This window comes from Portunus trituberculatus, chromosome 19 (assembly GCF_017591435.1).
Source record: "Portunus trituberculatus isolate SZX2019 chromosome 19, ASM1759143v1, whole genome shotgun sequence".
Lineage (NCBI taxonomy): Eukaryota > Metazoa > Arthropoda > Malacostraca > Decapoda > Portunidae > Portunus > Portunus trituberculatus.
In genome coordinates, this window is record NC_059273.1 from 775001 (window position 1) to 799748 (window position 24748).

Below are 24748 nucleotides of genomic sequence, written 5' to 3' on the forward strand. Positions count from 1 at the left end.
CACCATCCATCCTGCAAACTTTCTATGAGCGCCTTCTTTCATCATATGATATATACAGGAAGGTGCAGTATGAACCCAGGAAACTAGTATTGTTCTTCCTATATAATATGTTCTCTTGACACACACACACACACACACACACACACACACACACACACACACACACACACACACACACACACACACACACACACACACACACACACACACACACACACACACACACACACACACACACACACACACACACACACACACACACAAAGACTAAGGAAAAAGATAAATCTGTGAGGTACAATGTGGGTCAGCAGAAGAGCAGGTAACACAGCGCCGGCGTAATCCTGCCTTGACCCCGCTGCTAAGATCGCTAGTACCTTTGCCTTCTAACAAAGACCCTACGTTGCGTCAACATAGAACACACACACACACACACACACACACACACACACACACACACACACACACACACACACACACACAGGATGATCTGGGTGATCTGACTGTAATAGAGATGACCATATAAAAATGTGTGTGTGTGTGTGTGTGTGTGTGTGTGTGTGTGTGTGTGTCTGTCTGCACGCGCGTAAGGCCGGGAACACAGGAGTGACTGTGGCCCCACGTCATGACGCCACGTCGTGGCGGGGATGTAGCTCTCCATGACTTTCCATTGTTTAGAAGCTGTCCCGCGACTGTAGTGAGCTGTCGTTCATTCCCACCACAGACAGCTTGGCGCGACTGTTTCAAGGACCCATGCACACGAGCGACTGTAGCTGAGCTACAGTTAGTCATCAATCACATACCAAACGTGGCACCACAACGTAGCACCACAGTCGCTAAATCCCGCCACGACGTGGTGCCACGGCTCAGCGCAACAAAGTCGCTTGTGTTCCCGGTCTAAGAATATCAAATATAGAGGTCAGAAGACTTAAGAGCAAAGAGAGAAACCATAATGTATTCCTAAGCTACTAGTAACAAACAATCTGTTACACACACATTCTCTCTCTCTCTCTCTCTCTCTCTCTCTCTCTCTCTCTCTCTCTCTCTCTCTCTCTCTCTCTCTAACAGGAAGCGAGGCAGAGAAGGCCTTGTGGCATTATAATCCAGAGTAGAGACGACGGAAATGAATGACAGGGAAGTTGAAGTATCGAGACTTTGAAAATATGAAAATGAAAATAAAAGAGCAAGACTTAGTACGTAAAAGCATTGAGTCTTTTGCGTTTTTTTTTCTTTTTTACCTTTGTCTACTTTATGAACACTGTAGTTATATAGTTCAAAATTATCTTTAACCTTATGGCTTGATTCACTTCTGATAGGAAAATCAGCAGATGTTGCGTGTCTGTGACTCAAGTGAGAATAAACGAGGAAAAGGAAGGGGAGGAGGAAAAGAGAAAGAAGAGAATGAGAAGAAGGAGGAGGAGGAGGAGGAGGAGGAGGAGGAGGAGGAGGAGGAAAAGGTGGAGGAGGAGGAGGCAAACTGGGAAAAGAAAATAGAAAGTTCTGAAAGAAGAACGTGTAGAGCGAGAAAGAATAAGAAGATGGCTGAATGTGATAGCAAAGTCTCCGTGGAAAAGAATAAAATAGAGAAATAGGAAGAGGAAAAAGAGTAGGAGGTGGAGATAGCAAAGTAAGAAGAGAAGAAATAAATAAAAAGAAAAGTTCCAGGAAAAGTTGAGGAAAAACTCCAAGTAGGAAAGGCTAGTGTGCAATGAACAGGAAAAGAAAAAAGAACGTGTCTCTGTGTAGGAGTAAATTATCTTTCCTGTTGATCATATTACTAGTTTGACGATATCTCTTTCCTTTCACATTATTACGCACTGCCAACTCCTCTTCCCTCCCCTCTCTAGCGGCAACACACACACACACACACACACACACACACACACACACACACACACACACACACACACACACACACACACACACACACACACACACACACACACACACACACACACCTCCAATTTTTTACTGAGTGGAAAGAAGGAAAAACATAACCCAGCACACATCTCTAATTACGTACCAGCATTAGGAATGATAATTCGCGTCATCCTTATATATATATATATATATATATATATATATATATATATATATATATATATATATATATATATATATATATATATATATATATATATATATATATATATACACACACACACACACACACACACACACACACACACACACACACACACACACACACACACACACACACACACACATCAGGTGACATGCTCTCTCACTCTCTCTCTCTCTCTCTCTCTCTCTCTCTCTCTCTCTCTCTCTCTCTCTCTCTCTCTCTCTCTCTCTCTCTCTCTCTCTCTGAGATCTTCTCCCCCACCCTCGTCCTCACACTCAGGTCATCAGCTCCACACACTCGCAATGACTGGCGCAAGTAATGGACATAGACTCTTCCATTTAATATAATTCGCGCTGTAAAGTCGATGCTGGAAGCCCAGTGGGACTTTTGAAAGCACATGAGGTCGATTAACGAGCAATTACTCGCTTCAATTTGCTGATTACATTGCCTTTGTTCCACCGTTCCTTGCGAACTCCTCGCTGCTTCCACTGCAAAATCTCGTCTCATAGCCGATACGAAAATGATTTAGTTTTCCGCCACTTAACGGAGCCCAGGCTCGTCTTAGATGATAACCTGTTTATTTATCTGGCGGCTTTCGCTCGTTTTACGCACTGATAGCTAGCGTTATTGTTTCATAGTAGAGCTCTCTCACCAGTCTGCCGCACCGCCGAGCACTTCAGCGACTCTCTCTCTCTCTCTCTCTCTCTCTCTCTCTCTCTCTCTCTCTCTCTCTCTCTCTCTCTCTCTCTCTCTCTCTCTTTATGTATATTCTGTCATGGAGAACTGTTGCCATTGTGCCATGATCGATCTGCTAACACCAGAGAAGTCTCTGAACGATAATTGATAAAACAAATGTTATTGCACATATAAATGCAAGAGAAAAAGTATGTGTGTAATTCTTATCAAGTGTGAGGTAAGGGGTGCCTGGACGACATTCCTTGGTGCGTTGGGTACGCTTGGTGGTTTAGGGTTGAGCTAGACGACCTGGATTAACCTAGTGGAATAGAGTCAGTAATTGAAGAGGTGATCCAATAGAGGTGACTGAATGCTTGGTGTGTGTGTGTGTGTGTGTGTGTGTGTGTGTGTGTTTCACTATTTGATCTGCTGCAGTCTCTGACGAGACAGCCAGACGTTACCCTACGGAACGAGCTCAGAGCTCACTATTTCCGATCTTCGGATAGGCCTGAGACCAGGCACACACCACACACCGGGACAACAAGGTCACAACTCCTCGATTTACATCCCGTATCTACTCACTGCTAGGTGAACAGGGGCTACACGTGAAAGGAGACACACCCAAATATTTCCACCCGGCCGGGGAATCGAACCCCGGTCCTCTGGCTTGTGAAGCCAGCGCTCTAACCACTGAGCTACCGTGTAAATAATAATAATAATAATATTAGAGGGCTACACGTGAAAGGAGACACACCCAAATATTTCCACCCGGCCGGGGAATCGAACCCCGGTCCTCTGGCTTGTGAAGCCAGCGCTCTAACCACTGAGCTACCGTGTGTGTGTGTGTGTGTGTGTGTGTGTGTGTGTGTGTGTGTCAGCGTGGCTAAGACTTTATAGTTAATCATTGTCATGTCCACGCAGAGCACATTAACACACATACTAATTTCATCACGTAAATCAAAATCACCAAAGCATTCCCTTCCCGAGGCTTGCCGGAACACCATCCTTATCCAACAGGTATTTGTCTCTCCTCGTAATTCCTTATAATTACCTTCCATTATTTCCACCTCAAGCGTGAAACTGTAGCACGGAAAGGTAAGCCTGTGGAGCACCTGGGGAAGGGCGGGTCTCTTCTACGGCTGAAAGGATGACGGGGAGAGAGGAAGGGAGGGAGGCGTATACCGAGATTAGAAGGGGTTGGTTAGAGGAAAGGATGGCGATGTACCGCAGGGAGAAAGAACGTGGAAAACAAGGAAGATGAGAGAGGCATAAATTAGGAGGACAGAGAGAGAGAGAGAGAGAGAGAGAGAGAGAGAGAGAGAGAGAGAGAGAGAGAGATGGGCATTAATTTTCCACGGTCAGGCCTAACGACCATTTGGAGATAGTAACTAGCCCCAATTTCATCCCGAGACGCGACTGATCACCCATCATTATAGGACGATTAGACACCCAATTATTAGAGCGAATGGGAGACACCCGCCGCCTTCCTCAGGTTAACGATGGTGCATTAGGAACGAAGGAAAGACTGATGAACGCCAAGTTTCTCAAGACTCGGAAGAGGAAATTGAAGGGAAAAAGGATCGGACCTGCTCAATACATTATCCTAAGTGAAGAAATTTGTAAAACCGGAGCAGTTTTTCTTATAATTTCTCGAAGGTGTTCAATAAATGTGCGCATAAATATTTTTGTAAAGGCGATGTTTGGATTCCCTGCAGCTATATATATTTTTTTTCTTTATTTTTTTCGGCGCGACTCTGGGTAAAAAAAAAAAGCTTGAGATGAATAATGGAACTGAATATAGGTGTTTCTCTCCCTCTTTTACTGGTATTTTTTTTTTGTTATTGTTGTTCGAGTTAGGAAGGAATTATGGTATTTATATGCTGTTTATTTATCTAGCCTTTAGCAAATCCATTAAGAGGCATAGAAATGAATGGTAATAATATCATCTTTAGTGAATCAAATCGCCATTATAAAAAAAAACATAACACGCATGGATTTGGAAACACACAACACTCTCTCTCTCTCTCTCTCTCTCTCTCTCTCTCTCTCTCTCTCTCTCTCTCTCTCTCTCTCTCTCTCTCTCCAACCTACACAAGAATGTCCCTCTTTGCCCTTTCCATCCCCAAACTGAGGCATCTCTATTCCCCTCCGTCCTTCACCGCCTACAAGCTATTTTCTACACTTGATGGCTGTAGAAACTGCGTCTTGTGATCTTGCTGACAGCTCAGGTATGGACCAATTCCAGACTAATTATGCCATACCTCCTGAGAGAGAGAGAGAGAGAGAGAGAGAGAGAGAGAGAGAGAGAGAGAGAGAGAGAGAGAGAGAGAGAGAGAGAGAGAGAGAGAGAGAGAGTACACAGTCACTTTGATACTACCTGCCAAATCAACGTTGTTTCTCTTGACAAAGGAAAGATGTACTCACCTTTCTTTCTTTTGGAAGGACATGGAGGTGCTCTGAATTTCTAGACAAATTGAATCGCCGTAAAGAAGACTTTCTAGAACAAGGGAAATGGAACGTGCTTACTTCCAAAGCAAATTTACTGATGCTGTGTTAACGGTAAAAAAAAATATATATAGTAGAAAAACCTGAATTTTTTTTGTTTTTCGTATTTTTCCTCCTATATTCAGCTGTATATGTTTTGCGTCATTTTTTCTCCATACTTTCTTTTCTTTTCCTGTCGCTTTGTACGGTTTTTAAACTTGCCTTCATATTTTGAACTTTTATTTGTTTGTTTCCCTTGCGTACCCTACGGGTTTGGCATGTATTCTTTTATTGCTCTCTCTCTCTCTCTCTCTCTCTCTCTCTCTCTCTCTCTCTCTCTCTCTCTCTCTCTCTCTCTCTCTCTCTCTCTCTCTCTCTCTCTCTCTCTCTCTCTCTCTCTCTCTCTCTCTCTCTCTCTCTCTCAGATCTACCCAGTGATATTTTGCACATCATACAATAAGTACTTTCTCTTTTGCTCTATTATGTTCTGTTGCTTCACACCCTGTTTGAACTCCTTTTCCTCCTCCTCTTCCTCCTCCTCATCTCCTCCTTTTCCTCCTCCATTACTTCTATAACCTTTACTCATGTTGCCTCCCTTCCTTCCTTTGTTTTCCTTTGTTTATATACAGAATGTTTTTCTTTTCTCAGTATTTTGTTTTTCAATGAATTCTGTGTGTGTGTGTGTGTGTGTGTGTGTGTGTGTGTGTGTGTGTGTGTGTGTGTGTGTGTGTGTGTGTGTGTGTGTGTGTGTGTTTGGAACGGATAACAACTAACCGCCACTCTCTTTCTCAACAGCCTGGGCTCAGCAGAAGCAGCATTTCCGTAATGCTCCCGAGAATCAGCGTGTCATCGAGGGCAACGTCGCTATTATCAAGTGTGAAGTAGGCAACCAGGCTGGCCGTGTCCAGTGGGCCAAGGACGGCTTCGTGTTGGGTAAGTCATCTACTCCTACCTCGTTATGAATGAGAAAGGAATATTGGTTTATATTGGTTGAGTAAGAGGAGAAATCTGAGGAGGCGGAAGAGGATGAATGGTACACTGCAATTGCACAACGCCAGGTTTACGCAAAAAACGAGATTTTGGTATGTTTGGTGGAGAGGATTCCTTTTCAGTGCAATGATGTAAAGAAAAGTTAAGATAAATCCCTCTGAACGATATAGAAAGTAAGTACCTTCCGTGTACAATGATTGCATTCATAAAGGATCACATGTTGTTTTGTATTTCATTGATAAGGTAACAAAAACTGATAATTGATAATTGATTCAGGAAGGTTTTTTTAATATGTAACTGATTTCTATATTGTTCTTGTGATTCAGTTCCTGGACGGGCATTTAATTACGGGATGCTAACAAACGCATCATGAAAACATTTAATAATGCACCACTACGGGGAGTACACAAAATAGTTGCATAGGTTTAAATGCACTGTAATTTACTTTCACTATAGCGTTCTACCGCTTAGCGTCCACTCATGGCTGACAGAACAAAAAGGAAAACACAAATCAGTCATTATAAATAAGAAAATTTGAAGTTAAATAATAAAAAAGTGTTTGCCGCTTTGTTGGGAAGGAAAAATATGAGAAAGATTGAAGGATTATAGAACAATGAGCTGGAGACGTGAACTTACCTGTTAAAAGAGAGAGAGAGAGAGAGAGAGAGAGAGAGAGAGAGAGAGTGTGTGTGTGTGTGTGTGTGTGTGTGAGTTGGTTGGTGGGTTTGTGTATGAGCCAGTAAAACACAAAGTCGATCCGCTTCCCTAGAACAACATTTTCTTCGACTCACAAATGTCATCACGTTGAATTGGTCCCTTGCTAGTATTCACGGTGTGTGCAGAACAAAAACTACGGTGGTAACATGATTCGATAGAATATAAAAGGTATCCTGGAATTGAAGCATGAAGAACCGTAAAGTATCTGGAGTGAAGGGCAGAAAACAAAGAAAATAAACTTACATTTTATCTAGCCGTATAAACACACACACACACACACACACACACACACACACACACACACACACACACACACACACACACACACACACACACACACACACACACAAAGAGAGAGAGAGAGAGAGAGAGAGAGAGAGAGAGAGAAAAGCGTTACCCTTCCTTATTAGATTAGTAGTGATGGCAACAGCTTAAGGGGAAATGTGTTTGCTTGGCCTGCGAAAATGAGGTCATCAGTTTCACCACCGATATGATTATCTTATATTAAGGTGAGGAGAGTATCGGCTCCTTTCCCCTTGTGGTGATGAATTTAATAATCACCTGATCTGATGCCCTTTCCTGATCACTCTGTTCAAGCTTCGCCCAACAACGCAGCATACACGTGGCTTGTGTTGGGGAAGTTACGACACTCTGATATCACCTCGGCGCGGCGAATACCTGGAAATTGCCATCTTGCAGTCACCTGGTCTTGACGCCGCTTATTGACAAGGATTGGCAGTTGAGTGAAGCTGATGCCTCTTGTCTTGCCCAGCTTTAGAGAGAGAGAGAGAGAGAGAGAGAGAGAGAGAGAGAGAGAGAGAGAGAGAGAGAGAGAGAGAGAGTTATGGTTCTGTTGACATGAGTAGCGACTAAGCTAAGGGGAATGTCACCGCCACTTTTTACCAATGTCCTTTCCGTTAAAACACTGTTCCCGCGAGGCTTCCAAATGGAGACTTGGGAAGCCATCCTAACACAGGCGATGTGGGAGCGTTTCACTTGAGGTCTGGCACCGTGCTGTGAATGAGTATGAGCAGGAAATAGAAATATACGCAACACTGAAATATGGATGGAGGGAGAAGGGAGTGGGCGGCAGGGGCGGAGCTGCTTCTGTTGGTGTTGTGGGGGACTTTTTCAGTATCGCGAGACAGCCTGGAGGGTGGGGAGAGCAATAAAAAGGTCTTATAAGCCTTTGCATCAAAGGATGAGTTGAGAGAGACCTGGGCTTAAGAGTCTTTTGGGAAAGGTAGACAGACATACATACAGACAGGCAAGCATGCTGTTTAAAACCGACAGACGTGGAAGTGCTTGCTCCTACAGCCAATGTCCGTTTTCTTTGACAGACTATTGGGAAGAAAAAATGTACCTCCGCTCTTCCACTTCCACTCCTCCACGCATCAGCTTGAGTGCGCTCAGAGCTGTTATTATTATTTTTTCATCTTCCACTTTGTGTTTCTTTTCGTCTTGTTATTATCCCTCACCTCCTTTGCTCTTGCTTTTCGTTCCTTTCCCTCACTTCATTCCCTCCACTTACGTACCGTCCCGGGCTTCCCTCCTTGCACCTTCCTGATCCTTAGCGGAGTGGTTGTCACCGGCAGGACCTACGGCTTGAATCCCTCCTAACCTCTCTTTCCTCCTCCATTCCTTCTCTTCCTTTTCTTTTCTTCCTCGTTTTCGTCTCTATTTTCCTCCTCCTGTTCCTACTCCTCCCAGTCTCAGCCCACTCTTTCCTCCTCCTCCTCCTCCTCCTCCTCCTCCTCCTCCTCTCTCTCTCTCTCTCTCTCTCTCTCTCTCTCTCTCTCTCTCTCTCTCTCTCTCTCTCTCTCTCTCTCTCTCTCTCTCTCTCTCTCTCTCTCTCTCTCTCTCTCTCTGCCTCTCCCTTCCCTCCATATAACTTAGGCCTTCCGCGCCGCTGAATCCTTTCCTCTATTTATTGTTTTCTTTGTGGATATTGTTCACTTAATACTTTTTTTCTTTATTGTTTATTTTTCTTTTAGTTATAAGTTTATTATTTTGTACTTCATGCATATGTTTTCATGTTGCCATCATCGTTATCATCATCATCATCTTCAACCCTGCCACTGCCATTACATTCTCATCAACAGTGAAAGAAAAGAAGAAAAAAAGTCTTCACCATTATCACGTTTTTCCACGTTGGTGTTATTCCTTTGTTGTTCGTTCTTTTTCTTCTTCTCCTTCCCGCGGGTGTCATAATCATCGTCTCCGAACTCCCCCCAAAAAGTGACCTCCGGGAAACTGGTCAACTCTCTACCACACATCATCTTCCTTCATAACAAACTTTCTCATTCCTAGACTTGAACGACACCCATCTTTTTCTACCACGTTCTTGCCACTGTTTCCCTTGACGCTGCCTCCTCGTTTTCCCTCCCATGTCCCCTCGCGCTATGGCGTAGAGAGAGAGAGAGAGGAGGAAAGGGAGGGAGGTCAGGGAGGAGGGAGTCTTTGAGGGAGACGGTGCACATCGCTTTGGGAACACTCGGCAGACGAAGCCCAAGTGTTTGCTAACAATATTGGTCGACTCTCCATCGCCACTTCTGTCTATATACGGACTACCTGTCTAAGTCTCCTTCGATATAACGCTGTGGAGGGAAGTAGGGACGGGTGCTCGAGGACAGGCAAGGAAGGAGGATTGTCTTAGCTAAGTGGAAGGAGGAGGACAGGAGCGTGGCAACAGGGTGGAGGGAAGGAGACGGTACAAGGAAGATTTAGAGGTAAGAGGAAAGGGGAGAGAGGAGGGGACAGATTGGCAGTGCAAGGGAAAATTCTTGGAACAAGGGGAGAAATGGAGAAGAAGAGTTTAGATAGGAGGCAGTTGAGAAAACTTGGAGGGTTCTGGGAGGTGAAACAGAAAGTACTTATTGGCTTTTCACTGCGAAAAGCCAAAGTAAGAGAGAGAGAGAGAGAGAGAGAGAGAGAGAGAGAGAGAGAGAGAGAGAGAGAGAGAGAGAGAGAGACTTGAAGATATCTCACAGAGAAAAAAATGTGAAAAAAAGGCTGAGAAAGAATTCCTATCCAGACCAATAAACAGAACCAATAGACGTGTTATGCTTTGCAGAGGACGCGAAAGGAAACGTTTTTACCTCAAAATTATAAGATAAAGATATGGAAAATTGATAAAGAGGAGCATTAATGTGTGTGATATTAGTGAGATAGACGTCGAGAAGGAGAGGACTTCACTCATATGGTTGTGTTGGTGCTTTGTCCTGACAGTGGCGCATTACTTGCATGGCCTCACCTCACTCAGGGCCAGCCTCCCAGCCTCGCAAGATAAGTGGTGGACTGCTGGAGAAGTACCGGACGCAAGGCAGGACGTCTCCGGGAGGTGAAATTGTACGAAATTGAACACGTTGTAGGAATCTGATTTTCTGTCTCGAAATTGGGTCCTGACGTGTTGTACGGCTGAATAAATTCGTGCCTGAATATTACTGAGGGGGAAAAATATGTTCTACTCACTTATTTTGACTATTTATTACGCTTTGCACGCTTAGATTCTCAAAACCTGCAGGAGAAAAGGTGTCTTCCATCCTCTACTTAGGCTACATGCTCGCTGTAAGGAAATGAAACAAAAAAGGATTCATAATTCCGGATCAGAGTTGTGTAATACCCGTAGGGGAGGGAAAAAATCGGTTGCGTGTGCCAGAGACGCGAAAATGTATTTTCCGATTTTTCCGCCTGAAATTCGCGAAACAAACACCGCAATCGAATATAATTTGTGCGTGGAGTGTTCGTTTGTCCTGGCGGTCACACACCCATGTATATACAACTTCCTCTGTGCGCTGTTACCTGTAGCCAACAGGGGAACTGCTCGACTGATCTGTGTATACACTTTGCCACGCCAGCCTCCTGCGTCTGACAGCTTCTATAGATCCAAGAAGCTACTCCAAAAGAAAAAAAAAGAAATAATAATAAAGAATATACGTCACAGCGGTTCCTGGTTGGGTTTGAGAGAGAAGAGGAAGAGACACAAGGTTAGATTATTTCTATTTACTTTCGTGATGGAGTCCACGGGAGCTTTGGACTTCTACCATTACTCTAAAGAAGAGAGAGAGAGAGAGAGAGAGAGAGAGAGAGAGAGAGAGAGAGAGAGAGTGTCTTACATACCACATTCTCCTGAGGGTTAAACAGGGAACGCTATCATTATTATATGGTGTAACGAATGCCTTTAATGTTCAGGCATTCAGACAAGTTGGAGGAGGAGGTGAAGAGAAACATAGGTGTATGGAGGTGTGCTTATTACCGACTGGTTTCGCTGATGCTTCTTCAGGGGAATTCCTCTGAAGAAGCATCAACGAAACTAGTCGAGAATGAACTCGCCTCCCTACACCTTTGTTTCTCTTCACCTCCTCCTCCAATGCCTTTAATATATGTTCGGTATAGAATCTCACTTCAGTGCTCTGACAGCGAAGAATTTTGGGAAACATGACCCTTGACAGGTATCATTTGCAGTCGCTGTTAATCATTTTCACACCTGTTTGGAGGAGATAAGAAATAGAGTGACCACAATTTTTTTTTTTTTGTTGGGAAACTAAAACGTAAAAGTGTAAGAGCTAAGTGAACGTGAAGACAGAAGGATGGCTGTGTAAGAAGGAGAATGAAGGTATATGAAGCAAGTTGGTACAAGTGGTTGGTGTGGAGGGAACAGGCTGTGGGAGTAGTGGGTTTAAGAGGTATATAAGATGTGACCCTCTTTGTTGTCAAGAGTAGAACCAAGTGTAGGGACTTTCTGGAGGTGTAGAAAACAAGGTGAATGGTGAGAGGATGGTTAAGGTAGATCAGGGGATGTAAGAGAGGGACCAAGATGCCGACACGTTTGAAGTCAAGGAAACCCTCTTTAATAAAAAGCCTCTATTAAAAAAGGGGAAAACTACAAATATATTTCGAAATTCTAAACTTTAAGGGAGAACAATTTAGTAACTTTCCGTCTTAACTTGAGCCTCAGGAAAAAAAAATAGGTTGGAAGGGAGGCGAACAGCTTAATAACGTAAATTTCCCACCTTAACCGCCTTTTCTCCACCCGTAAGTTGCTCCGTTCACAATTATCCTCTCATCCGCATCTGACTTATGAGCCTCTCTGTCAGAATATTTCCTTTCTTCGCTACATTTTCCCGCATTCACACCCCTGAGAGAGAGAGAGAGAGAGAGAGAGAGAGAGAGAGAGAGAGAGAGAGAATTAAAGTCGACAAAGTATATTAGGATCGCAAGCAAACGATAATTTTAAAATAACTGAAGCCTCCATGTTTATTTGAAAAATAAAAAAAACTGAATTTTTGCACTGTTAGCAACACCTCAGAAGATTATTTGGGAGTAACTGAAAGAAATTTCAAGAAATTGCTACTTTTATTTTCATCTTTATTGTATTTGTAGAAGGAAAACTTAGAAGGGTGTAGCTCTATTGAATTGGTTGTAGCAACACTGTGTGTAATAAAAGTGGCTGGTATTATTGCAATATAGAGATAGGAGGAGGAGACAGAGGAGGAGGATAATAGAAACAAAAATAGGAATCATCACAGACGTAGGAAAAAGAGGAGGGACAAGAAAAATTATGTTAAGGTAATAAAGAAGAAATATTGTTGGAAAGATTTTAGTGAGAGGTGCCCAATTAATGGCACTTTTAATGGGGTTGTTGATGGTCATTGCGGGCGTGGCATTGTGTTTGTGGCAGAGAGTGTGATAACAGCTGTGTGGGGAGGCTGGTGCACGCGTATAAGTAGTGGCGGTATCAGGTGCCGCAGACACAACAAATATTTCCTCGTTTTCTACAGTAATTGAATCATTAATTACCTTCAGGGGTGAATGCTGTAATTTTTCTCTTGCTGAGTTACAACGGATATTTACGACATAAAAAAAGTGAGTTCATAGGATCAGCAGTCTTTTTAGTTTTACCTTCTAAGGGCGTAAGATGACAGACGGAGTGAGGTGTTGGTCCCTGTGTTGCATCTTAAAATGCTCTTTTCTTTGGAAGGAGCTGAATTACGGATACAAATGTTGCAAAACGGAAGGAAAAAGGTGTCGGTATCCATGGCAAGAAACGGTTATGTGAAGAGAATGTGTAAAAATATAAATACAAAATAAATATACACTCATTCAAGAAAAAAATACAAAGATATTCCTTACTGTTAAATTGAAATATGCCTTAAAAAGTCTTTGGGTGCTCGTCATTGCGGAAGGCTAGATGGAGAAGTGACCTGTGTGCAGCAGGGCTGAAGAGAGACATTCCTTCGACGCCAAGCAGAATGCATTGCGGCTCTTAGCAGCGAAAGATGACACATTATGTGGATTAATGGAGCTGCATAATTATAACAATAATTATTAGTGTCATATTTCTTGTCGCAAGCCTGTGAGAGCAAAGCGTTTTCTTCACACTATATCTTAATTTTAGCTGAGAAATATTCAATTTATGAAATATATATTGAGGCGTTTCTCGGTCTTTCTTTCATGTGTACTGTGAGATCCATCGAGTCCCTTAAAGGTAAGTGATGCGAGCACAACTTTATGACCCTTGAAATGGGTCTAATCTTCCACAAAGTTTTCCAAATGTATTCTATTCTGGGTGGCTTTCCATTTTCTCTGCTGGTCATAAAACATTTCTGTCATTTCATGGCTCTGCCTTCGCTGAATGGATTATCTGTGGGCTACCCTCCACTGGGCGCCTCGCGGGTGTTTAGCATGATCGGAAGTCACTTTTAGGGCTGAGAACATGAGGTATTTTATGCGTGGCCAAGATGAGAGAGAGAGAGAGAGAGAGAGAGAGAGAGAGAGAGAGAGAGAGAGAGAGAGAGAGAGAGAGAGAGAGAGAGAGAGAGAGAGAGCGCACATGTGCCACCCAAACACACACACACACACACACACACACACACACACACACACACACACACACACACACACACACACACACATTTTCTTTCCTTATTAACCTGACATCCTTCTTTTCTAGATCCTTATTAAACCAAACCTCGCCCAAGGCACGACATCTCCCGTCCCGTCCCGCCCCGTCCCTCCCGTCGTTCGGAATATAAAGACAAATAACCTCCTTCAGAATTATCCTACTCGGCTATATTAATATAGGAGGCGGCCGTTTTTGAAGAAGACATTAAATGATGGATTTTTTTCTTCAGCTCTCCGAGGTCAAAGATATGCTGAGAGCAAAGGTGATGGGAGCTTTAGGGCAGGAAGATGGAGGAGGTAGGAAGAGAATGTAGCTGGAGAAGAAAGTTCAAACAGTTCAGTAAGAGGAGGTTGTGGGAGAAGGAAGGAAAGGAATAATGGATAGAGGGGGTGGCAGTTAGCAGGAGGAGATTAGTGATTATCACGAGGGATGAGTGGAGAGTGGCAGGATGAAGGGAGTAAATACTATGTCTGACTGATGTTGTTGTTGTTTCTCTCCTTGTGCTGTTTAGAGAGAGAGAGAGAGAGAGAGAGAGAGAGAGAGAGAGTATACTTTCAGACATGACTGCGTCCTTTATAACGTATTGTGATATTTTAAGTAAGTTTCACAATTCGCCAGGCAAGTTTTCTTTCCTCGCTCATGATTTAGGAAGACTCGCTATGGAGATGTACCGTGCGTATCTCACAACGAACGATGAAGGAAAGGGAGCAGATATTCCTGACAGATAGCAAGCGAAATAATGCGGAAACGACAGAATGAACGATAATAAGGAAGTAAGGAAGACGGAGAAGGAGGAAATACCAAAAGACCTCGAGAAGAAAAGAAAGAAGGAAAAAAATAATCACGGAAGTGCCTGTCAGCCATACAGTCTCTCGCAGCACTCACAGCCGAACTTGGTGAATGGGTGGCGGCCTACAGGAGGACAACAATGGGCGGGTTAATAGTTATGGAGTCACCTCTGTGGCGCCCCTTTCCATTAAGAGACGCCGACCCCGCCCTTGCCAGCCCCCATACATCGCTGTCTGGCTCCGTTCCTCCCTTTCCTTCTCTCTCTCTCTCTCTCTCTCTCTCTCTCTCTCTCTCTCTCTCTCTCTCTCTCTCTCTCTCTCTCTCTCTCGTAGCAACAAGATACTAATTCGGGTCACGTTTGAAGTATGATTAAAAATGTAGGTAATAGTCGGTAATAAGTAGGTATACGTAACTAACTCCATTGAGGATGGCTGATAGTTTAAAAGAAGTGGAGTAAAAAGATGAGAATATGATGATGTGAAGTTGTAATTGATGAATTAATCTTAGATTGAGTAGAAGGAAAATGACGCGTGGTATGCATGTCTTGAGTAATACTCTGGTAAACACACACACACACACACACACACACACACACACACACACACACACACACACACACACACACACACACACACACACACACACACACACACACACACACACACACACACACACACACACACACACATCAGAAGACGTCGAGACAACTGGTAACAAGCGTGCATTTAGACTACAACAAAAGCGCGCTCGGTGATTGGGTTAACGATCCACCAATCACAGCCGTCAGCGAGAGTCGAGGCAAGTTTTGTCTGAAAGAGGAAAATACAATTGACCCTTTTTTTTCATATCTTTCAAATTGTTTCTGTCTTTGAACTGGAAGGGGACAAAAACACAAATGTCACTATTATCTGTCTTTCTCCATTTTTTTGTTTCCAAAACAGTCCAATGCTTATTGAAATTGAATATGCAATTTATTTATATACAAAGTTCTTTCGGACTAGAAAAAAGTGCGTTTTTTACTTTTTTGTGACGGATGTTGTTTATTCTATGATACATAAAGGTTCTTACGGCAGAAGAAAAAGAAAAGTGACTACATTGTCACACACACACACACACACACACACACACACACACACACACACACACACACACACACACACACACACACAAAGAAAGAGAGAGAGAGAGAGAGAGAGAGAGAGAGAGAGAGAGAGAGAGAGAGAGCTCACAACTACGCCTCAGTTATTGTGAAGAACGGAGAACTGAACACCTGCTTCTTAACTTCCCAGAAAGATATGACCTACGAGAGTAAAGTTCGCAGTCTGCCTGATATGGATGAGCTGTGTTGGGAGGAACGAACGGCAAAAGGATGAGAGGAAAAAGAAGAGGGAAGAATGCAAGGAAATGAAACATACGTGAAGATGTAAAGAAAATTGGGGAAAGTGAAGCACTAGGAAGCAGTGGAGAAATGTGAGAATGGAAGAATGGAGAGAGGGAAATAGCGTGAAGGAATGGCGAAGAGGAAGAGAAAGGGGGCAGGGAGTAAAGGCAGTTGAACAAACTAAAAGTAAAATAGATATGAAGGGAAGGTGAGGAAGCAAAACGGACGGCGAAAAAGAGTAAATAGAAGACTGAAGGAGAGGGATTTGTAAAGGGAGGGAGAGGGCTGGTAACTTAAGGAGGAAGGAGCATTACAATACTGGGAAATAAACAGATTGCAGTAACTTTTGCACATTTTTTTTTTTAAAGCATACATATTTTCTTTGAGACTTGAAATCATCATATCACCATTGAGAGAGAAGATAACGAGTTCACTATATAAATGACAAGAATTCTGTCCCCTCTCATGTTTTCCTTGTGGTCCACTCACTCTACAAAGTCACAAACTCGCGTTTCCTCAATTTTCCTAATACATTTCTATTTTCTTTTCGTTTTCATTTTCACTAGCCTTTGAGACTCAAGAGAAATAGAGGAATGATATCACGCTGTCTATCCGTTTGTTAAAGACTCACTATCTGGCAGGGAATTGTGACATTACTGAATGTGTGCTGTTAATAGCACACACACACACACACACACACACACACACACACACACACACACACACACACACACACACACACACACACACACACACACACACACACACTCATTTCTGGATTACAATGACAGAATACCCAGAATGAAATCAAATCTCCGTCACTCCAACACACACACACACACACACACACACACACACACACACACACACACACACACACACACACACACACACACACACACACACACACACACACACACACTCTCTCTCTCTCTCTCTCTCTCTCTCTCTCTCTCTCTCTCTCTCTCTCTCTCTCTCTCTCTCTCTCTCTCTCTCTCTCTCTCTCTCTCTCTCTCTCTGCTTGGATTCGAAAAGAAGATCGTTTGGTTGAAGATCTTTTGCTCCCGAGGAAAATATTAAAAAGACTGAAAATATACGTCACTGGTGGAGAAATTCAGAAAAAAAAAAATTCTCCAACTACTTAATGTCGTTGAACATGGTCACGTTTTAAAACTCCATCAAACTCATCAGTATGTTTGGCTTTGCTCATGGCGAAGTTAAAGCATTATATTTTCGCGCCGTCCATCTCCGAGTTTAATGACGACTGGTGAAGTAGGAAAAAAATATAACTTTTCTTTATATTTTCTCATTTCCAGATAGAAAACATTTGCATATCATACATGAAGACAATAGATAAATAAAGAGAAGCCTCAATACAGCAGAACTGCGCACATACATTAATATACGAAGAATACTCTACATTATTCCCAGTTCTTTGTGTTTATGCAGCCACAAGTACTTTAAAGCCACCCTCCACCCTAACAGTCGGCGGAGGAGAGCCGAACTTGCACGAGGCAGCGGTTTCTAATATCGAAAAGTCCTCCTCGTATAAATTTGAAGAGATGTCGGAGCAGGCGAAAGAAGGTCAGGTTTGGTACACAAGAGCAGCAGCGGCGGTGGAGGCGTCTGCGGTGTTGGCGTTCAAATAATCCCACAACCCAAGGAAGTTTCAAAGTGCTCCATCAGGGGACGCGTGTGACCCAGTTAATAACACCGCCAGCAGTAGTAAGGGGAAGGCCATGTAATAACGTGCTGGCGACTAACGTGTGGCCCTGCGAGCCATCGTCGACCATTCATTTGGGCCACAAAGAGTGCCGCCACCAGGGCCAATCAGCTGACGCTCTCCTTCCTTCCCACCTTCCTTCACTTCTTCCTTTCTTCTTTTCTTTCTTTCCTTCCTTTGTTTTCATCTTTTTCTGTTTTCCTTTCTTTGATTTACGTGTACATTTATTCTTTCCTTGTCTTCCCTCGCACTTTCCACCCTTCATACCTTCTTTCTCTCCTTGCTTCCTTCAATTCTTTCTTTCCGATTCACATTCTTTTCTGTTTTCCATCCTTGATTCATATATTATTTCTTTTCTTTTCTCCCTCCTCCCTTCACTTCTTTCTTTCCTTCTGTATTTCCTTTCTGGTTTTCCTCCTTTCTTTCTGTTCTTTTCGTTTTTCTATTAACACCATTCTTTCCTCATTCTCTGTCTGTCCCTTTTCTCTGTCTTCATACCATCAATGTTTTCTTTCTTACTTTGTTATATTTTGTCCATTTATTGCTTTATCATTTTACTTGTTTCTGCCGCCCTCCTTTTCTTCTCTCTCTTGTCTCTTTCCTTTTTTTTTCTCCATTCCTTTCGTCCTTTTCACTTTCTTCTTTTGTTTCCTTTTCATTCTTCCTTCTTTCTCTCGTCTCTCTCCTATTCTCCGTTTCCTTTCCTTCCTTCCACCTGCTCCCAGAGGAGTACCACCCTGGCCCACTCCTCGCCCTCGCCTAAGGACTCTGTGGATGATTGGTCGCCCTGAGCTAATTGTGTAGTTGTGGATTCTTGAAAGTTATTGGCCGTCTGAAGCAGAGAAAGTGATGGCCAGGGAAGTAAAGGGCCTCTGTTGTTGTTGTCTGTGCTTCTGCTGCTGCTAGACAAGAATGACTATAATAATGGTAATGGTGATGATGACGATAACAACAACAGCAACAATAACAACAAGAACGACAACAATGATGATAATAGTAAAAAGGGTAATGATAATAAAAATGATAATTGTGGACATTAATCGAGGAGAAGTTGTAATTTTAGTGGAATTTGTATTAGTAATAGCAGTAGTAATAATCGTAGATGTGAGGGCAGCGGTAATTCTGGTCTCATATAAGTAGAGGGCTACGCCACTCGCCTCCCTCATAATAACCTCTTATAATAACATATCAACGTTATGGTATTCCACTTTAATATTTTCTTTAACTGCTTCAAAGTACTAACCTTCTGAAAATTCTAACCTATGTACCTTATTACATAGAATCGTGTAAGGTAACATGGTGTAGCGTAAATCTTTCATTCAAGTCAGAAAGTTAGGAGATTAAAGCAAACACTAGTCCCTTTGAGGCGGTGCTTAATTGGAAAGACAATGAGTGGTGGCCCATCAGGCAGCAATGGGGAGGGAGGATCCTGGTGGGGACAAAGATCATAACTGCCTCTCCAGACAATAATTCTCTTGAAATATAAACTTTCCACATAAATCTTAATGGAAGACTCAGAGACGAATCCCGGGGGAAGTTATTCTATCAAAGCGAATCTCTGGCAGGGATGGTGGTAGTGAGAATGTGCTTGTTGGTTTTGGCCATGGTGGTAGTTGTGGTAACTTGTTGTGTGGGAGTACATATGAAATATGTGTTGAGAGCAATGTTTAACAGTAGTAGTTGGTAGGTTGGTGAGTCTAGTTAATTAATGCTCTGTTTGCTGTGTGCTGGTCTGTGCGGCGTCGAAGTGGCAGTGGCCGGCGCGCTCTCGTGACGAGGAGAAAACTCATAAAAAACTTGGCAGTGGTCATGAACGTGGCGAGAGATGAGACGAAGTGTGGATGGTCTTCGGTCGTGTAATCATGGGAAGCAGTTCCACATCCTTTGTGATGATAGGAGCCCTGTCGCCTCCCGCCCCTCCCTGCCATGACTCACCATGTCACTGGCATCAGACTTTTTCTTCTCACCATTACCTCACTCTTGTCCGTCGCTCTCGAGGCCACTAATGATATCACTACATCCACGTCACTACCATATCCACCATCTCCGCCCTCCCGCCTCCACTCCATCCCTGGTACCATCACAAACATCTTAGTTCGTAACCGCCAGACATCACTCAACCACCTCATTACACGGCTGTCTACCCCACCTGGTGCCGCCGCCGCTACAGTCCCTCACTCACCCACGCTGCGCTGTTACCGTAATAATGTAACAGGAACAAAACCACGATGGCCAATATAATGTGATAATGCGTGGGAGCAACTAACGCCTCGAGGTTACGGGGGTCAGGAGGGAGTTTCGTGTTGTTCCCACCAGGTCAGGGTGTTCTCCGGGTTGTGCCCTGAGCACCACATGAGGTGAGCCACCTTACCGCTCTCTCATTCCTCTTTCATTCCTCTTCCTTTCCTTTCCCATCACTTCATTTTTTTCTAATTTTTATCATTCCTCTCTCATGACCTGCCCTGTTTACTCTCTCTCTCTCTCTCTCTCTCTCTCTCTCTCTCTCTCTCTCTCTCTCTCTCTCTCTCTCTCTCTCTCTCTCTCTCTCTCTCTCTCTCTCTCTCTCTCTCTCTCTCTCTTTTCATCTCTCTCATATATATATATATATATATATATATATATATATATATATATATATATATATATATATATATATATATATATATATATATATATATATATATATATATATATCCTAGGTCCTTTTGTTCATTTTCTCCATAGTTACCTTGTCTCAGACTGCTCATCACCTCTCTCTTTCTCTCAAACTGTCTTTCCTTCTATTTTTTCTCCTCTTTCCTTTATGTTTGGCTTCCTTGTCAATCATCCCTCGACACCTCCCATCCCATCTCTACCCCCATCCTTCTTGCATGCTTCACTCCTTCCTTCTATTTAACTGCCACTTACTATCCGTCACTTCCTTCATCTTTATTTGCCTTCTTCGTTACTTTCGTCTTTCCCTTTTCGTTCCTTGTACTCGACTTCTTTCACTCCTCTTCTCATTTCCTTGCCTTTACGCGCCACGCAGCACTTTTTCTCTCTTTTTTACATCGGTATTTTTAGTTCTCTCTCTCTCTCTCTCTCTCTCTCTCTCTCTCTCTCTCTCTCTCTCTCTCTCTCTCTCTCTCTCTCTCTCTCTCTCTCTCTCTCTCTCTCTCTCTCATTTTCTCTCCTTTCATCACTGTCGTCGTTTTTCCGCTTCCACTCTTTCTCATCTATTCATCTGGATCTTCCTCTTCTCAGTTCCCCTCTTTGATATTTTTTCCTTGCACTCACTTTTCTAATACTTTCTCCCTTCTTCCACTTCTTTCCATTTCTTTTAACTTTACCTTTATTTCTTTACAGCTGATGTATGAAGCTCGTATTTCCTTTTTATATATTTTTTTCTCCCTATAACTCATATTTTGCAGCTTTCTCTCTCTCTCTCTCTCTCTCTCTCTCTCTCTCTCTCTCTCTCTCTCTCTCTCTCTCTCTCTCTCTCGCTCTCGCTCTCTCTCTTTCTAGGGTGTCAGTGTGTGTGTGTGTGTGCGTTTGGTGGTTTTCCTCCTCCGCCTGTCAGGACCTCTCGTCGTGCCGGGCTGACAAGTGTGTTTGCGGATTTGTTTACTCTTGTTCACGTTGTTATTATTAAGAGAAGAGCATACATCAGTGACAGCTTTGTAATGCATGTTTCTTTCTCCATGTTGTGTGTGTGTGTGTGTGTGTGTGTGTGTGTGTGTGTGTGTGTGTGTGTGTGTGACTGAGCAAGAAGTTTGTACCCACAATCATACTTATGGTAAAAAAAAATGGTGATTAAGTCGAGTTTCATCAGTGGATTGATAAAAGAGACAACTTCCTCTCTCTCTCTTTCTCTCTCTCTCTCTCTCTCTCTCTCTCTCTCTCTCTCTCTCTCTCTCTCTCTCTCTCTCTCTCTCTTGCGCTGTTACAACTGGAATCGTGCGTTTTGAAAAGAGATTAATTGAATGTAATCTTTACTGGAATATACTATGGTAAGAAGAAGCGAAGCGGATCAGCGGCAAAAAGGGAATTGGTGGAGGGAAAGACGACGCAGTAATGAACGCGTGTGGGTGAGACAGGTTGATGGAGGAGGAATTAGCAAAGACCAACAATTAACAATTTATAAATATGTATTTAAAAACGAGGAAAAGAAGAAAAACCTTGATGAGAAGGGATTAAAAAGATCGAAAAAAAACTCATTATAGATTGAATTCGGGGTAGAGGGGTAAAATGTAATTAAGTAGATGTGTTATTGTTAGAGGAGACGTGAATAAAAAATGCAACGGAAATTAAGCGAATATGGAGTTGAAAATGATAAGTTGGGCATCGAAGAGGAAAATTGATAGTAAGATAATGGCATGAGGATAGAGAATAGATAAGTAAAGTGTTCATGTAAGAGAAAAATATTGAGAAGTGAAGGAAACGACTGGTGCTTCTGATACGACGAACGTTACGGCAGCAGAGATGTAGTGAAAGAGTATTAGACGAAAGTGCAAGGAATATACTTCATCTCGCTGGATCTTAGGCAAGGCGTTGAAGTATTCATGATTGTCTTTCAGATCACCTCTTCAATATTATGCAAGTCTTTGACTATAAATGATCGCAACTATGCACAAAGTACATTTTGCGTGGAATATAACTGCCACATTAATTACAGATAATGTATGTTTAATAAAGTGAGGTTAAGTCAGTGTTTTACAGCCATTGATTTTAGTATTATATTTCTAATAAATTTGAAATGGACCTTCCTTTCAATAGTAAGGATAAACTATTGAGGTCGGTAAGCTCCGGTATAGTCCATAAATTTTCTGAACCCAGTTGTCATATTAAGTGTATAATTTATGAGTCGATGCCGCAGAATCTTATTTTTAGGAAGCGCCGCGTGTCCTTCAGCGTGTTGCAACTTCACCAGGGATTGTGTACAAGGCAAGAGTTCCCTGTGCATGGAGCAACAGCTGCATTGCGTGCACACATAGAGCATTAGCCGCGCTACATGCACATATAGAACAGTACTCATATGTATAAATAGAGTGGCAACCTATGTACACAAAGAGCAGAAGCCATTTTACATACACTCAAGGCAGCAGCCGCGCTTCTTACACACAAAGCAACAACCACGCTACGTATACACTCAGAGCAATAACCGCGCAACATACATATAGGGCAGAAACCATGCTATATAAGCACAGAGCAGCAGCAGTGCTATGTACACATAGAGCAGCAGCTACGCTACGTACACTCTGAACAGTAGCCGTGCTACGTACACACAAAGCAGCAGCAGTACACACATAACAGCAATCGCTCCTCGTACACTCAGAGTAGTATCCTCGTTACATACACAAAAAGCAGGAGCGCGCTACATACACACATGCTAACTGCAAGCTGACCATTCGTCATAGAGATAGACAAGGCTACAGAAAGACAAAGCAACATTTTTTGCTTCATTTTTTTTTTCTCCTTTTTGCCTAGGGACTTTGAAGTCAAGTGTTCCCGAAGCAGAATTAAACGATAAATCTTTCCTTTTTGTTTTTAATGTTATTCGCGAAAGCTTTGTCAGGCCTTCGAATTTCCTCAAGCAGGAAGAAAATTTCTTCGAAACTTTTAATAAAATTTCTAGACTTCTTCTCTTGGCAAAAGATTTGGAGAAAGTTTTGGGATCAGGAACACCGTCCTTCCTTGTGCACATTGTTTTATTGTGGCTGAGGGATGATTCCACCTCGCTGAACACATGTCTACGGACAAGCAAGCTGTGTGCTGGCCTGGGATATTGTTCCTTGCGTGTGTGTGTGTGTGTGTGTGTGTGTGTGTGTGTGTGTGTGTGTGTGTGTGTGTGTGTGTGTGTGTGTGTACACACACACACACACACACACACACACACACACACACACACACACACACACATACACTCATTGAGAGAGAGAGAGAGAGAGAGAGAGAGAGAGAGAGAGAGAGAGAGAGAGAGAATGAGATATAAAAATAAGAGAGACACAGACACACACACACACACACACACACACAGGCTCAGTGAAAGAGAGAGAGAGAGAGAGAGAGAGACACACACACACACACACACACACACACACACACACACACACACACACACACACACACACACACACACACACACACACACACACATTCATACAAATGCACGAAAACTCGCAATGATGTATATACGTAATGACTACATTCATTTCAACGTACATAAGCTCCGTGCGTCTTATTTTTTTCTTTCCTGCCAAGTTTGAATACAAGGCTCCGGACGAATGTAACAATGCTAGTGTGTGAATGGAGAAAATTACTCTGCCGTGAAGAGAAGAGGATAATTAGAAAAGGATAATATACTGGACGGAGTGTGAAAAAGAAGACATGAAGAGAGAGAGAGAGAGAGAGAGAGAGAGAGAGAGAGAGAGAGAGAGAATTCCCATGGTATGTTTTCCCGTTGAACTGAAGGGCCTCTGTATGTTAACAAGACCACCATCATCCACATGCATCGTCCCCTTCCTCACCCCCTCTTCCTCTTCCCTCCTCTCTCACTCATAGTTCCTCATATTCCTTCCTCTTTCTGCTCTTCACCCTTCGATTGTACCTCTTGTAACGCTATTTCATTCCCTGTCCTCCAACCCCGCCCTGCATTCCTCTTTTCAGCCTCATCCCATATTTTTCTTAAGTTCGTCTGTGCATGTATTGTAGTTTCATGTTCACCTTCACAGACATCTTTCTGTTTGTATCATTGTTCTAGTTTATAGCATAACATTACCCCAGAAATCATGAATCAATGCGCTTATTTTTCACGAGTCATTAGTTGTTTCAATTCTGCAATAACAGCCACTGAGTGAAATTGGTATTTTTTTTTTCATTTTGGCCACCTCGTTTATATATACTCGTGCTATCTATTTGTTTTTGTTTTGGTTTTTTCTTCCCTACATAAAAGAAAATATTTGTTTATTTTTTTGTATCGCGTTAACTCTTTTTTTTGTACTTTTTATCTTATTTTTTTCCTCT

The 24748-nt window shown here is 42.8% G+C and overlaps 1 protein-coding gene across 1 annotated transcript in view; it reads left to right on the forward strand.

Moving 5' to 3' along the window:
- Window positions 1-24748, forward strand: part of LOC123506073 (nephrin-like) — a 222053-nt gene that overhangs the window by 61161 nt on the left and 136144 nt on the right. Inside the window, 1 exon segment of the mRNA XM_045257930.1 lies at window positions 6038-6175. Coding sequence (XP_045113865.1) covers window positions 6038-6175 — 138 coding nt within the window.